This window comes from Rhea pennata, chromosome 3, assembly GCF_028389875.1.
Source record: "Rhea pennata isolate bPtePen1 chromosome 3, bPtePen1.pri, whole genome shotgun sequence".
Taxonomy (NCBI): Eukaryota; Metazoa; Chordata; class Aves; order Rheiformes; family Rheidae; genus Rhea; species Rhea pennata.
The window spans coordinates 47,538,230-47,553,454 of NC_084665.1; the positions used below are offsets into that span (position 1 = coordinate 47,538,230).

Here is a 15,225-nt window from a genome sequence, read left to right on the forward strand (position 1 = left end):
ACAAGTGTATGACCAATTTGTCTGCATGCTTGTCTGCATAGTAGAGATTAGTTTGGATAGTTAAAAACTAAACAGTTTCCATTTTAATCCATAACATACTTACATCACACAATAGAGAAGATATCCTGAGCAGTCCCTAAAACATAAATGCCAACTTTCTCCTACAAATCTGAGTATTTAAACAGCCTTTCATTGCTACAATATAACATTTTATGGAATACTCAAAAACTCCATGTAGTTACACAATAAAATGGTTGCAACTGACAGTAGTTTAAAACCTCCATCATGAAAAGTAAAATGAACTTCAATATTTCCATCCTATTAGAAAGCCTCATTTCATTCTACATACCCAGTAAAACTGCTTGCAGCTGGGAAGACTAGAAGTACTCTTCTAAAGCACAAGCAGTAGAGAGATAAAGTTACATATACTCTAGTGAACACAAGGGGTCTCTTTTGGAACATTGCACAGCACTACAAAACTCAGAACAAGCATACAAATTGTCTATCCATAAAAATTGTTTTCCTCCTCCATTTTCACTGACCCTGGGGAAAAAAAATCTGCACTTGGTGAGATAGTATCAGTAACTGTAAAAGGAGGATTTTTAAAGACAAGTGTATATGAATTCTTCTATTCATATTTATTATTATGAAATTCTATTAAGCATAAGCTCTGTGATATGGCCTACTCTACATAATCAGATCTCAGCTAGCTACAGTTTATTCCAGTAAGTTGTTTCTCAGAGAAGGAGCACTTTTGCAACCCTCCCCACGATTCTGTTACACAAGTGAACAGATTCAGTAGTGACCACACTTGGGAATTTTTTCAGCCCTGTCCTCTTAAAATCTGTTGAATTTGCTAGACTGCTTGTCTTGGGTGATTAAGCCCATTCAAAACAGACCAGGCACAAATGCTGTCCCAGCTGTCTCAACTCTTCATGCTTCAGCCACAGATACTGATCTAAGGTTGAAAGCATAGTTTGATTTCCATGTTTAGATTTGGCCTCAGCAAAAACATCCCAGGATGCCAAATGCAGTAGTGCTTCTAATGTGGTAATCTGTCCTCTGGGAACTGGAAATATATTATTTGCATTTCAGCAGATCTTCAAATAACTTTAAACATTGGTACGTGCAAACTTTCTATTGTTAACATTAAAAAAAAGATGACTTCTCACTCCCCAGTCCAAAAGTATAAAGGCTCCATGGATTTTTAAAGAATCTTCCTATTGTGTATGGGGGGCAAGGGGAAGAAAAAGAGTACTAAAAAGCAGAGAAATTTGGGAAACATAGCTTAGTTGATGAAACATAAAAAAGCAGCAACAGTGAAGTAATCTGTCTCCTCCCATTCTGACTAGGAGGAATCACAGAGCATGAATCCCACACAAACCAATCTAAAGTTTCAGTGCAAGAATTGCTCCTCATACTATGGACAATAGCAGAAGCCACATAATGGTACAGAGATTTCCAGAACTTGCAGTATAACTAACAGACTGGATGAAGGCCTTCAGGATTTAATAAAGCTAGCACGCAGATAATAACATGGAATTATATATTAGCATATTTTAAATACTTTCACTGTAGGTGTTATCTATATTAATGAATGAGATAGTTTAAGTAAATACTGATTTTACAGCATTATCTAAAAGGTTAGAGAACCTCTTGCCTCCAGATCACCGGCTAGAATTTGAAACATAGGCAACATTATGCAAATATACATTCATTCCAGTAAACTAAGATGAACATTTGGTAGTCAGTTAAGGACTGGTATATCAAGGACTGAATGGGCTTAAATGGCTTGAAACTCATTCCTCACTCAAGACAGCCCATCCAGAAAAAGCTGAAACACTGTGGGAACAGTGCTGAATAATTTCCATATTGTACCTCATCTTATTTCTGTTACGCAGACACTTCAGTTTCTAGAGTTAAGGGAACAGTTACTTAAAGATATTTAGCAAGGAGGGTGAGGAGTGGGAGAGCGCTGTTTTAAATGCCAGATTCCTGCTAACAGTGGAAATAAACAGAAAACAGTTAACATACTTGCCATGAGTAGGATTTTAGCATTTGGGCTCCTGTTTGGGACCCCAACTCCCCTTTTGGGAGATGGAAAGAGCGGGAAGGGAAAATTTGAGGGTGGGGATGGAGGTGTTGCACAGGGCTTTTTACTGCTTGCTGTCAACAGTTCACACCAGACACAGTAAGACTATAGCACTTTAAATAGAATTTAAAAGAAAAATTTTATAACAGTAATAATATAACCACTACAGATTTTCAAGGTCACATTTTACTCTACCCATGATCATAGATCATGACTGACAAAAACATTCTTAAACACATTTGAAGGCTTTCTGCTTATTTAGAAGAGTTTTTTCTTCTTTAAGCAAACTGGCATCTTGAAAAAACCTCATAGGCACTGCATTGTTGATGGGCTTCTAAACTAGAGAGTAATTAGGACTTATCTAAAAAGCAAATGATAAATTCCGCCACAAGCTGCTTCTGACACATATAAATAATCCTACAAATGCTGGTGTGAGTCTTGCACACTGGTAAATGGCAGTATAAACTTCTATGAGTTAGTCTAATAAAGGCAGACTATTGCAAAGTAAAGGACAATAAGGCCAATTTCAAATCAAACCTAGAAAGAACTGGCCATTAGAAGGTCAGCTAGATATGGGAAAGGGAAGAACAGTTAACTGCCCATTCCACAACTGCAGTGATTATGAGCTTTGATTCTTGATGCTTTCTTTTTATTTGTATTCCAGTACAGGTACATACCGCCTTTTAAATCAGCTGACGCCCCCACGTACTGGAAGTTGTCCATATTAATTACATCAATAATAGGAGACACAACTCTGGTCTTGTCCTAAAATAAATATTAGAAAGTAATATTGAAATAATGAAATCAATATATAAAGATTCAGGCAGGATGAGATGTTGAACAGTTCAGCAGGATTTCATGAACACTTCTTCCCCAACTTTTCCTGGTTTTCACTTATGGCGCTAAATAGCCACTCAGAGGGAACTGCTCACCATTGCTTCAGAAAGTAGAAGCAATGCCTTATAGCTAGGAAGCCTATATCTATAGACTACTTTTCTATAAGTAATCCTTCTCTTGTGACTTGGTCCAAAGAAAAGAAGTAGGCAGACTGTTTCTATTTTCACAGCAAATCTCTAGTCACTCAGTACACTGCTGTCTTCAACTTTTAAGTGACATTTAAGCCTGTTTAGTCAGCATAGTGTTAGGTTAAAGCTAATTCATTCCACACTATGAAAAAAAAAAAAAAAAGAAAAACACTCTCCACAGTCAGATATTTAGATAGAGAACCTAAAAAAATGCCCTCTTAAAATAATGAATGCTATTAATCTCTGGCTGCCAAGATTCCAGTGGTACAGATACCATGTTTATCTCTCCGAACATGGTATTATATACTACTCTGACCAATGTTTATTACATAAGCTGACATCTTTGTCAAAATAATTTTAACAGGAAAAAAAAATCCAGCAATTCCACATACATCCATTCGGATCACAAAGAATGAGTACTACTTTTTTCCTTTTTTTTTTTTTTTTTTTTTAAAAAAAAGGCACTCATGATATTACAAATGCAATATGGTTAGGCCAGTCCATTTCCTCTCCATAAAGTACTTCAAAAAGTTTTTTCTTTTCTATATACATCAAAGCATAGCAGTTTCATTTAAACAGTCGTGGTTTGATCAAACACTGTCAAAAATCTTACTAGAGCATAAAATAAATGTCACAGAACTTTGACTCTGCATTCAGAGACCAGAGATTCAGAATAGTATATTATCAATTCTGTGAATATAAAGAATGTGTTAATAAGCAGGAAATATTTTGATAACTGTTACAGAAAAATTGTTCTCATGGTTAAAAAATTTGCCAGTCTAAATCTTGTTATTTTAAGAACCTATTTCATAAATAAGTCTTCAAACAGTCTAGACAGTGGTGTAGCAATCTATCTCCCTTGCTAATCAGTACTATACAGAATGGATTGGTACCAAACTGTTATAAGAATAGCTTAAGCTCATAGCGAGAGATTTAGAAGTGGCTCCTTTAGTCAAAAGGCTTTAGGTTGGTCCAGTTAGGACATTAAAAATGCTTGTATTCATTTATTGAAAATTAACTGCTAAATTAACATTGACTTTAGTATGCCCAAATCAGCCATTTCACATATTATAGGTCATTTTATGTAAGTAAGAAAAAGGTTACTAACTTTCGTAATTAGGCAAAAGGAGATTCCTAGTTGTGTCTTCAGCTAAAAACTCAGTCTGTTCATTACTGATTTCTACATTCCTTTTAACTATCATTTCAGCTATGCCATACAGACCAAGTATATACCTCTAAGGGATACAACATAACTTAGCATGCAACATCCAATCAGGTCCTCTACTAGGTACTGCTTGGTCTAAAGCACGCTACAGAAACATAGGAACAGGCAGGGAAAAAAAAAAAAAAAAAAAAAAAAAAAAAAAAAAAAAAAACACACAAACCCACCCCCTGTCCTGCTGCACTACCAATCACATCTTCAGCTCACATTTCTGCTAGCCATAGCCTCAAGTCTAGATACGTACAATGGCTTTACTGACTGTGTTACCTGGGAGGCAGTTATGATTTACTATACCTTAACTGCAAAGCACTGTCTCTACGTTTAAGTGTCCTCCTCCTCCTTTAAACATTTCTAAATACAGTGACAGAATTAATAAACTCCTCTACTTATGAGACAGAAGACACCCAATCCATCCAGTAATTCACAATATACCCATCAACAAGTGACTTAAAAGCAAAACAACTATTTTTGCTAGTTCTTTCCTCAAAAAAAATCTGCATTTCCTCAAATGGTTCTGCTTGGTACAGCTGAACCTGGTAGTAAAAGCTTCCTAAACAGCCAGCTGCTACATTAGGCAGAGCTTCAGTTAGGTTTCAGCTCATCTCCACTCCATACAATGCCCAGCAAACAGGTAGCATGTTCTGTCTCTCCATGTTTGAAATTTCCCCAAGCCACTGCTAATTCTGATTAGTTCTACCAGTATCAATGCACCATCAGGCTAGCAACACTTGCTCTGCTTAACAAATTTTTGGAATTTAGTTATTTCTCTGATACACAAATACCCAGGTTCTGACCATTCAGTCCTACATACAACCCACACTTTTTTGGCTTAGAAACATGCTGTTTCTTCCATAATTTCAAACTACAGATTTGTTTAGGAAAGCAGGTAAAACATTTGTGTATTCTTAAGCTAATGTTTTGCAGAGCTCTGTTAAGTAGGTAAGGCAGACAGTGCGCTAAACAGAGCATGCAGTCTCTGCGCAACCACTCCTGCTAAATTGCCCTAAAGTAACATAATTATTTACCTATAGTGTTATGATAATAGAAAGTTGATGTCATTTTGGAAACCAAAAAAACACAAGCAGAAAGAATTCTTGCTTTTGTAGTCACTTGCTTTATTCTCAAAGTTTTAGGTCATAATTTATAAGGGAACACACAACTAAAAAAAAACATGTGCTTCCTGGTGAAGAATAGAGAGAAATAGTCTGAGAATACTGCAACCGTTTGGTGTCTGGAATTTCCAATTTGTAGCATACTATTTCATCTTCGTATTCAGTAAGGTGGTTACATAGACTCTATAGAGTGTTAGATTAGTATATTATTCTCATAAAATATCAGAATTATCCTCAAGATTCCATACACTGCTTTTTCGTACAATCTCCAAAAAAAATCTCTAGACACGTCAAAGATTAAGCTTCACAATACTCGAGAGAAAATATGAATGTTATCCTTTGAGCGCTATGCCAGCTACAAGTGACTCATTCAAGGTCACAAAGTGAAACAAATACAGAAAGAGAAATGCATATCTCATTCCTTAATCTTAGTCCTTTCTTCTACTTAAAACCATCTTTGTTTAAACCTATCTTCCAAAAGTGATACCAGAGTTAACAGCTATGCTGTGAAAACAGGTAGGTAGTTAAATTCTATATCAAGTGTGTTCCACCCATATAATACATTGGTTATACAAGAAAAAATTAAAATTAGAAGATGCATCACAGTGATTAGAAACAGAAAATGGAAAATGCCAAATAGAAAAAGCTTTCAGGAAATAGCTAGACATTATCAATATTTTCATGATTGTATACTTCTGATATGTTGACATTTGGGGGGTACAAAGAGTTAAAATCTGCTGATTCCTGGTTTAATCAGCCCTAACCAATCCAAATTAAGAAAGTTTTGGGAGAGCATAAAGGCAGCCCTAGAGAACTAGACAGACAGTCATTCTGCAGGAGGGAGCAGACATACCAACTCCAGTTTACACAAGTATCAGTATGTTCTGAACTCCAAAATTATCATTTTTTAATGCATGTTTTTGCTGCTTTAAGCTTTTTCCTCAAATTGCTGAAGAGGAATCCCTGGCACTGTCAAACACTCCTAGGAATGCTAAGGAAGCATGGTCAATAAACATTAACTAGGGAACCATTTTGAAGAAAATCGTGGGGTGGATCATCCTTAAACTGAAGAGAGTCTTGATGCCTCAGGTGCTCCTAACATTAGAAAGCTGTCTTAGACCTCTCGTTTAAGTACGGTCACAGTACACCCAATATTATACTGTAGAACTGACTCCATTCAGATTGTGTTTCTAGAAGATGGGACTTCTTTTGTTTAACCACCCAGAAAAATCACAGAAGCATGCCCCCCAAACTCCCACAGAATTCAATGCCAGCTGGGTAATTGTTGAACTTGGAAAACTTTCCACCAAATACAGAACAGATGAAGCAAGAGCATCAGAAAATACCGCACTTCTTGTAGTAGCCCTAACCTGAAGTAGTTACTTCCGAGTCCAGAGAGGAAGTGAATTTATGTATACTCAGCTTCTTGCCACTGAAATCCTTAAGAAAATGTTTCTAATAAATATCAAATTACATGCAGTCTGCACTGTAAGCAAAATCAATTCATTTATATAAAATAACAAAGAGTTATCATATACTACATATAAACAATATGCAGGCCCTAATCACTTGAGCGTGTACCTTTATCAAACCCCATACCTGCCTGATAGGGAAACCTCCCTTTCTAAAAGAAATAAAAATGGTATTTTTACCCTTTATCTAAAAGTAAACTGGAATTCTACATCAGTTATTTAACAGTATGTAAAACTACTAAGAGTACAAAAGTATTCATACAGCTGAAAACTATTCACTGTCACATACATAATTAGTGTGACAGTTGTGAGGAACAAATTTTCAAGGATTTCAGTGCTCCTGTGCTGCTAAAAGCAGCTGCTGCACAAGGCAAAAACATGAACCAGGATTCTCCCATCAAGTACACCATATGCAATGCTGGATCTTCATCAACTTGTCAGCAATTTAACAAAAGGTTTTGTATTCTGTTATGACGAAAAAGTAAGATTTTTTAAGATTCCGTATCTGTTTTAAAGAAAACTAAATGAGTATGCTTTGAGAAAAAAACAAAAACAGAAAAACCCCACACACTAGAGCAGAGAAAGGATAAAGGGCAAAGTCTGTCCAGCTAAAGAAGAGTTGTACTGACCCCTAAACTATCATTCTCTTTCAATTTCTCAAGTAGATACCTCAAGTCATTTACAGAAATAGACTTGAAAACAGTTCCCCCACATCCTAGAGTCAATTAGTGGTTTAGGAGAAAGCATTCTCCACTTCCTTCTGAGATTTTTTTTTTATACATACATTGTGTGTGTGTGTGTGTGTGTGTAAAAATATAAACAAAATTATTTCAAGTCTGTTTTCCTGCTTAAGTTATACAGAAACTCCCTCAACACTTATAAAGCTACAACATTGTAAACAGGCAGAAAAATACAAAGAAATTTTATGTTAATCTTACTAAGTCCTGTGGAGGTTCTAGGTACCTTAGTGTCCAAGTTTGAGTAAACTGAAGTTATTTCTCTTCCAAAATATGACTTTAATTGCTGGTGTGTCTAGCTATTTGGAGTACTTCTGGAATACACAGTGAAATATCGCAGAACCAAACAGAAGGAGCAAAACCAGTCACCAGTTGATAGCTGCTCTGTTGGTATATTGAGGATAGGGTCTTTTTTTTTGGGGGGGGGGGGGGGAGGAAGAGATGCAAAAAAAAAATGTGTAGAGGATAAGGGAGGAACTGGACATTAACAAGATAGAGTAGCTTAGCAAAACCATTTCAAATAAATTCTTAAGTCTAAATCAAGTTAAATGGGAAATTTACTCGGAAAAAAACACAATTAAGAAGAATTCTCCTGTCTTGAGTGTTCCACAGTGCTTTCTGAAGTTGCACGTGATTCACTTTGATAGAATTCTCCTGGAGCAAGTTAACAGGTGCAACCAACCCATACAGAAAACAGTGTATTTGCATTCTCAGTGCTGTCAATTGTTAGCACTATTTTCATGGAAGCTGAGAGCATACAGCCCCCATAAGTTTCCTTGGTAATTTTGCTTTCACTGTTCAACCCCTCTCCAATTACTTGATCAAATCTCAGTGAGGTATAAGTATTCAGGTAAACAGAATTACATTGACATGGTGTTAGTCAAGCTGAAGTATGCTTCGCTCTACAAATTTCCGACACTTGCTGAGAAGGTCTCTGAAGATTCAAGAAGTATCCATTTTAATTGCTTGGAAAGATAAATGTTCACATTTTATGTTCCTATGTTCATGAATTAAATGAACAAAAAGTGAGTTTTACTCATAGAACACTCAGAACATCTCCATCATCTCATTTCAGAGGAAAAAAATCTTGAAGATGCATTAATGTAGCACATACTAGACTGCTTTAAAATTTAAAAGCTACTTCAAGAAATTGTTTTAGAAGAACTCTTTACTAACCTCAGCTACTCTTTCCAGAAGTGGTTCCAGCCAGTGTTCATTGCATTCACAGTGACTATCCAGGAAGGTCAGTACTTTTGCCTGTGCTGCATCTGCCCCTCTGACACGGGAGCGCATCAAGCCTGAGACACGAAGAAAAAGAGAGTTTCAGTAGTTATGGGAGGAAAACAATCAACAGTGATGAGACAAACTACCACATTATAAGTTAGCCATAAATTGTATTATTTTTACTCAATCAGGACAATCACAGAAGTTCTGTTCTAAAAAACAGATGCTAGCTAACAATCCAGTTAAATGACTTTAGAATATGAAGCCAGCAAGCTTCTAAATTACTGCTCCTTAGTCCACAGGTTTTGTTCCAACTTAAGGAGGATTTAAGCATTTTTTTTAAAACAATGATATACAAATGCAGCCGGACCTATATTTAAGACAAACACCACTTATATTGACAAGTGTTATTTACCATATATCCTGAAAATAAACACACTCATTTTGTCAGAAACATATTCACAACAGCAGATAGGCTAGTAATGTCAAAGTAGTACTAATTGAAGGATTACTATTGGGTCAATTTAAAGAAGTCCTATTTTTAATCAAGTTTCATCAGGACTGATGAAAATATCAAGCAGCTTGCCTTCTCTCCCCCCCAATTAAAAAAGTTATCAGAACAGTCTGTCCATTCTTCCCTCAACTCCTTCTAGAAATGCTGGAATCATTTCAAACCATGCTATGTTAATTCACGCCCAAGAGCCTGTTCCCCTCTTTCAACCTTTTTCCTGTTTCTCACAATTCTTTCTTTCTCTTAAAAGAAACCAACCAACCAAAAAACCCCACAAGCCTTCCTTGCTAAGATTTAAGAGGAAACGTCTGGTAAAGCCAGAAGGTTCTGTTCCTCTGTATACATCTCCCTCAAATACATAGTTCCCCTCACAGATTCATCCTGTTTCTTTCCCTCCTTCCTTCTCTTTTAATATTTGCTCCTTGAATGACCTCAGTGGCCCATATGGTTCCTTGCTACATTTACACACATCCAACCATGTCCTTCAAAAGCAGAAAATAGTCAACTTCCTCTCATCCCTTTGCAAGTTTCCTCCCTACTTTTCTCTGCAACTGCCCACAATTCATTGACTTTACTGTCACTCAAAATCAAAGCCAAGGAATTACTTAATTTGTTTTCTTTCTACATCGGTTCCCTCCAAATCTGGTTTCTTCCAACCTTATTTGTTTCCATCCCTGCTACCAAATAAAACTGCAAAATATGATCCCACCAAACAGAATACGAAAAGCTTAAAAGCAAAAAAGCTAGACTCATTTGCTCAGTTTGATATTCAGCAACTAAACAACTGCTTTAGGGTCCTTGTATGATCTCGCAAACGTGAGCGCTTGTCTCTTGTAGATCCGTGCTTTGGTGATGCTCTGTCTCATTACTTTATTTCACCTGTTGCGCATTGGCCATCAACCATACCTTGTTGCTCTTTGTGCTGGTTTCCCATCAACCACCTTTGTACTTATTTTGTTCCATTTTTTTCACATCAAATTATTCCTCCAGCACACTGGCTACGTTCATTCTACTTCTCCAAATGCTCTTTCCTGAATTCATTATTTGTAACATGCGTTCTTCTAGAACTTACTGTCTTGCTCCACTTCCATAAACAAACAAAAATAACACCCACTCACACCAATCAAACCTTACTTTCAAGTTCCAAGCAAAGATACAAAAATGACCATTTGGGTCACTAAGTCCCCCGTAATCACATTCAGCCATATGACAAAATGAGTCCAGAATGTTCTCCCCCAACATTTATTCCAGCACCCACCACATTCTCCAAAATACTCCATTTCCCATGACTAACTCTAGTCCTACAGTTCTGAGGCCAAAAGCTACTATCACATATTTCAGAAAGCAACAGTCATTGATGTCTTAGCTCCCCACCACAGAAATCTTCCATTTACATTTCATTTTAACACACATTGCTTTCCTCTGTTGCTCATAGTAACTTGTTACATTTAGTGTCTTATGCACTCTTTCATTTCACTGATTCTCTTACGTTTTCATTTGTATGTGTTTGTAAGACGTAAGCTTGAGCTTACGCTCACTTTCTGTTTCCAAGTGTAGGCAGATGTTGAACAAGCTAGCAATTAAAATGAAGTCTTACAACATTTCCATTTTAAAGTCATCACCTGGTGGCATATATACATATATTTAGGCAAAACTTTGTGAACAGAATAGTAGGTCCAATGAGTACAGTTTTTATCTTATTCTCACAAAACCACCAAGTGAGCTAATACTGTGCCTTCAATTTAGCAGCTATTGTTTTCTGACAAAGTGAGAGATGTCAAGCTGTACTACATTTTCAGATATACTGGTGCGTATCTTGTACGCATGAATAGGTGAACTGAATTTTCATTCATGCTTAAGTACAGTCAAGAGTTAATACTCGGTTACCAAAAGAGAAAAGTCAAGAGATAAGAGAGAGAAGTTTCCATATTATCTCAATCATTAAGTGTCATGTTCATCGGTTAAACGACATCAACTTACTCAGAGCCCTGTAACCAAGGCAAGTCAGAAAAGGCCTGCTTTTCTGACAAGCCTTTGTTCACAGGTATATTTCAAACAACTTATTCAAGCACTAAGCATCCATCAGTACGTAATAACTTTAATTATGGGACAGCAAAGGTTTTGTGCATGTTACTTCCAGTTTTTGGCAACCTAATGTTTCTAGCTGTTCCCAAGACCAGTCTGGCAGCCTAGAAGATAGTGTGTCTATAAAAATAAGCAAGCACATATCTGCTAATTCAGTCAGCTATTTCAACTGCCAGCTCTCAGTTTATTTTAAACAGCTTTAGAACAACAGTTGTGTATGTCTAATATGCTAAGCTCCATGGTCAGGAAGCTGCTGACTGAAGGGCTCAGAGATATGAGACAGCAACTCACAAAGCAAAAAAGACAAAGAAGAGTAAGGCAAGTTTATTACACGATACTCCTGCTTCAGCAGAACTGGAATACTTTGTTCCTGCCCTCCTAGCTGCTCCAACCCTGTCAAGTCTGTCAAATTGTTTGCCGGGCTGTTTGCCAACTGCATCATTAAAATGATCCCCACTAAGGGTAGCATAAAAAAGAGGGTTATTTTTCAGTTTGATCGTATGACATTCATTTACGGTGAAAACCTACATACAATTGGAGTAGCATAACAGAGGATTCAGCAAAGTACAGTGACAGAATGGAGGGACTGAAGGTGAGAGGGATTTTCAAGTTGGTTTCTCTGTGACAGGCAGCAATATACAATGAACAAGCAATAAGCCTAAATTAATCAACATAGCTGTTTTATTCACAAATATGTAATATTTTTCTTCCATTCCACTAGTAAGCTGATTTCTAGAGTGTAAATCTCCTCTGAGCAATGCAATGTTCTTTTAAAAGAATTAATCAAATTCAACAGATAAGGTAGTGCAGTGGAATTCATACCTTCCTTCCTCCAACCAAATTAAGCCTACCTTCTCGGCGATCATTTCGAAGAACCCGCACTTTTTCAATTTTTCCCAAGAGAGCACCATCCTCAGCTTAAAAGAAAACAAACAAACAAAAAAACCCACAAACTTTGAGACCTAGTTTGATATCCACTGTAAAGCATAAGAGTGGCTGTCTTCAACACAAGGAAAAAAACAATAGGGAAAGTGCTTATGGTTGCAAATAATTTAAAGATACTTGAAAAATGCCTTCTTATCTCACCATAAAGACAAAAGTTGGCATACTAAGATTACTACCCTCATTATTTAAAGCTACTTCTACACAAACTATTTTTATTTAAGCTTATTCTCTATGCTTAGACGGTTACATTGTGTAAAATAACTTCTATGGGATTTAACTATAAACAACTGTTTTATCTGAATGACAAAGACTTGTGCTCTACTGACATTAAGGCTTAAACATATATCAATCTCACTATAAATAGCAATGAAAATGTAGGCATTAACTCCTTAGAAAGCGATCCTTGAGTCCATTTCAACTGTTGAAGTTAAGTACAAGAATAGCACAGTACTATTAAAAGCACAAAAACAGCAAAATAAATCAAGGGTGGTGGTGATCTGTTGTTTCCAAAAGGTAGACAGATTAGTATTCATTCAAAGCAGTGCTACAAAATATTTGGTGCAAGTATTAGGAGTTTCATTTATTTATTTATTTTTACATCAGAGAACATGCTATGGAAAGGTTGCTCTCACCTTACGCTCTGCTTCTGCAGCTAGTAGTAACTAATAGAATATACCTCAAATATTATCAGCTCTTCACACTTCTACAATGACAAATTCAGAAGCAATAAAACCAGATTTTAGGCCTGCCCTATCAAACTGCAATTCATGTGACCACTTTTCTACTAAGTCATCTACTAGTGTCTACAGAAATTCTTCCAGTGGGGAGATTAAAAAAAGCAAACAAATGAACAGCCACCCCCCCCCCCCACACACACACATTTGGGTCCTGTGAAAGGACTTACGATCATTACTGTAGTCATCCACCAGTATGATTTCCTTAATAAGATGCGATGGGCTTTTTTTAAGGACACTGAAACAAACAGAAAAGCCATTCACTATTAAGTGGTGTTCATTTTCCATAACAATGTCATAAGAACAGATATGTTTTGTTAAGTCACAGTTTGATCTAGTCCAGTATCATATCTTCAACACCAGCTACTGCTTTATTCTTAAGTAGTGTGTAATAAAAGTGACAGGTAAAATTATTTCCCATCTCCACAAAACTCTTCCAGCCTCCAGAAATCAGTAGATTAGAAAATTTGTAAAATGGCAGTTTTATGGAAGTTTTATGGAGACCTTTAAGTTTAATAACCAATAAGAATCCATCTTCTGTAAATTTTTCAATTCTCATCTTGAAACTCTACACTTCCAAACATCTTATAGTAACTGGTTCCATCCTTTTTCATGCATTTGCAGCCAAGAGGAAGGTGGATTTTTTTTTGTTTGTTCGTCTTTTAATAATTTCAGAATTTAAGAACTGGAGACAATGTAAATAGTGCAGAAAAACTTTATGGACTGTTACTTGTCTCCCTTGTCATAAGCTATTATCTGACACAAACGAATGGCCTTTAGGGCAATCAAGGTCTCTTAGATATACCTGACAACAGTTCGAAGTAAAGCAGATCTTGCCTCATTGTGAAATGTGATCACCACACTAGTGGTTGGCAAATCTATCCGCCATTGTTTCCGCTGACACCTAAAAGAAAAACACTGTTATTTAAACATAAGATTTACACCCAAGTCTCAGCAGACAGCCTTCATCATGAAGCTGTTATCTATTAAATTGGTGCATACTCTACATCTGCTTAGGAAGTCTTGAGATGTCTTGGTCTCATCTGAGACCAGAATCATCTCCTCTGTCAGTTTTGGGAGGTGCCTTGGTGCACAATAGACTGAAGAAGTCAGCGCCAGACATGGGTAAGTTCAGCAAAGTCCAGGACTATCATCACTGCAGTACACTATATACTTTCCATGCAATTCTGTATGAAAGAGCACTTGTTTTACAGTAAAGCCATTTACTAAGTCTAAGTAAAGGAGCACATTTAATAAGAACTATGGGTTCACAGGCTGCCTCAAGAGTCCTCTTTAGAATGACATGTTTCTGCCTTTCTTTACATTTTTGAAGATACTGTAGCATCCTGGTCTTGCTCATAAAATAGTCACAGCTAGTTTTTTTTTTTTCAAATTCTGATTTTAAAAAATTCTATTTGTGAGACGTTTGAGTCAACTAAACACAGAACCAAGTCCATCCAAATTATAATGATAATGGAATTCCATCTAAGTCAACTCCTTTTTCATTCTCTCTCATAGTCCAAGATTAATATACAAGCATTAAAAAAATCCAGAATAATTGAACTCGTGCAGGGCTACATAAAATTAAGCTGCTTAAACACATCAACAAAAATACCTAAAAAACCACCATTAATAGTTGTACCAGAAACTAACAGAAGTAGAAAGCATTGCACATTGAGCTCATGCTGAAAACATCACAGTCTGATAGGTCAAGATAAGGACCCTTGTTCTTGTAGGAATGAACACTGGTCTAACGTATTGCTGTAATTTCTTTAGATCCCCTTTAATTAATATCAGGGGTAGAGTTCCAGCAGGCCTAGATGTCTGCAGAGTGGACAAACCTGGCTAGCTTAGCATATACCTACAGCAAATTCAGCAAATAATTCTGATAATACTCCACAGAATACTTAAACTAACTATTAAGGAAAGAAGAGGAGTATTACATTCCTAGTAAGTTTTAAAACAAATCATCTGCCTATATAAAAGGCCTCTCCGCATCTGACAGCGGAATCTGACGTGCATCATAAACACCACCAGATACAACTCCATGCAACAGAAGAGCGAGC

The 15,225-nt window shown here is 36.5% G+C and overlaps 1 protein-coding gene across 1 annotated transcript in view; it reads right to left on the bottom strand.

Annotated features, from left to right (window-relative positions):
- Positions 1–15,225, bottom strand: part of GALNT2 (polypeptide N-acetylgalactosaminyltransferase 2) — a 99,762-nt gene that overhangs the window by 22,831 nt on the left and 61,706 nt on the right. The window contains exons 4-8 of the mRNA XM_062572247.1: positions 13,965–14,063; positions 13,330–13,397; positions 12,332–12,397; positions 8,837–8,958; positions 2,770–2,857 (exon numbers count right to left, since the gene is read on the bottom strand). Coding sequence (XP_062428231.1) covers positions 2,770–2,857; positions 8,837–8,958; positions 12,332–12,397; positions 13,330–13,397; positions 13,965–14,063 — 443 coding nt within the window. The remainder of the gene's footprint in view (positions 1–2,769; positions 2,858–8,836; positions 8,959–12,331; positions 12,398–13,329; positions 13,398–13,964; positions 14,064–15,225) is intronic.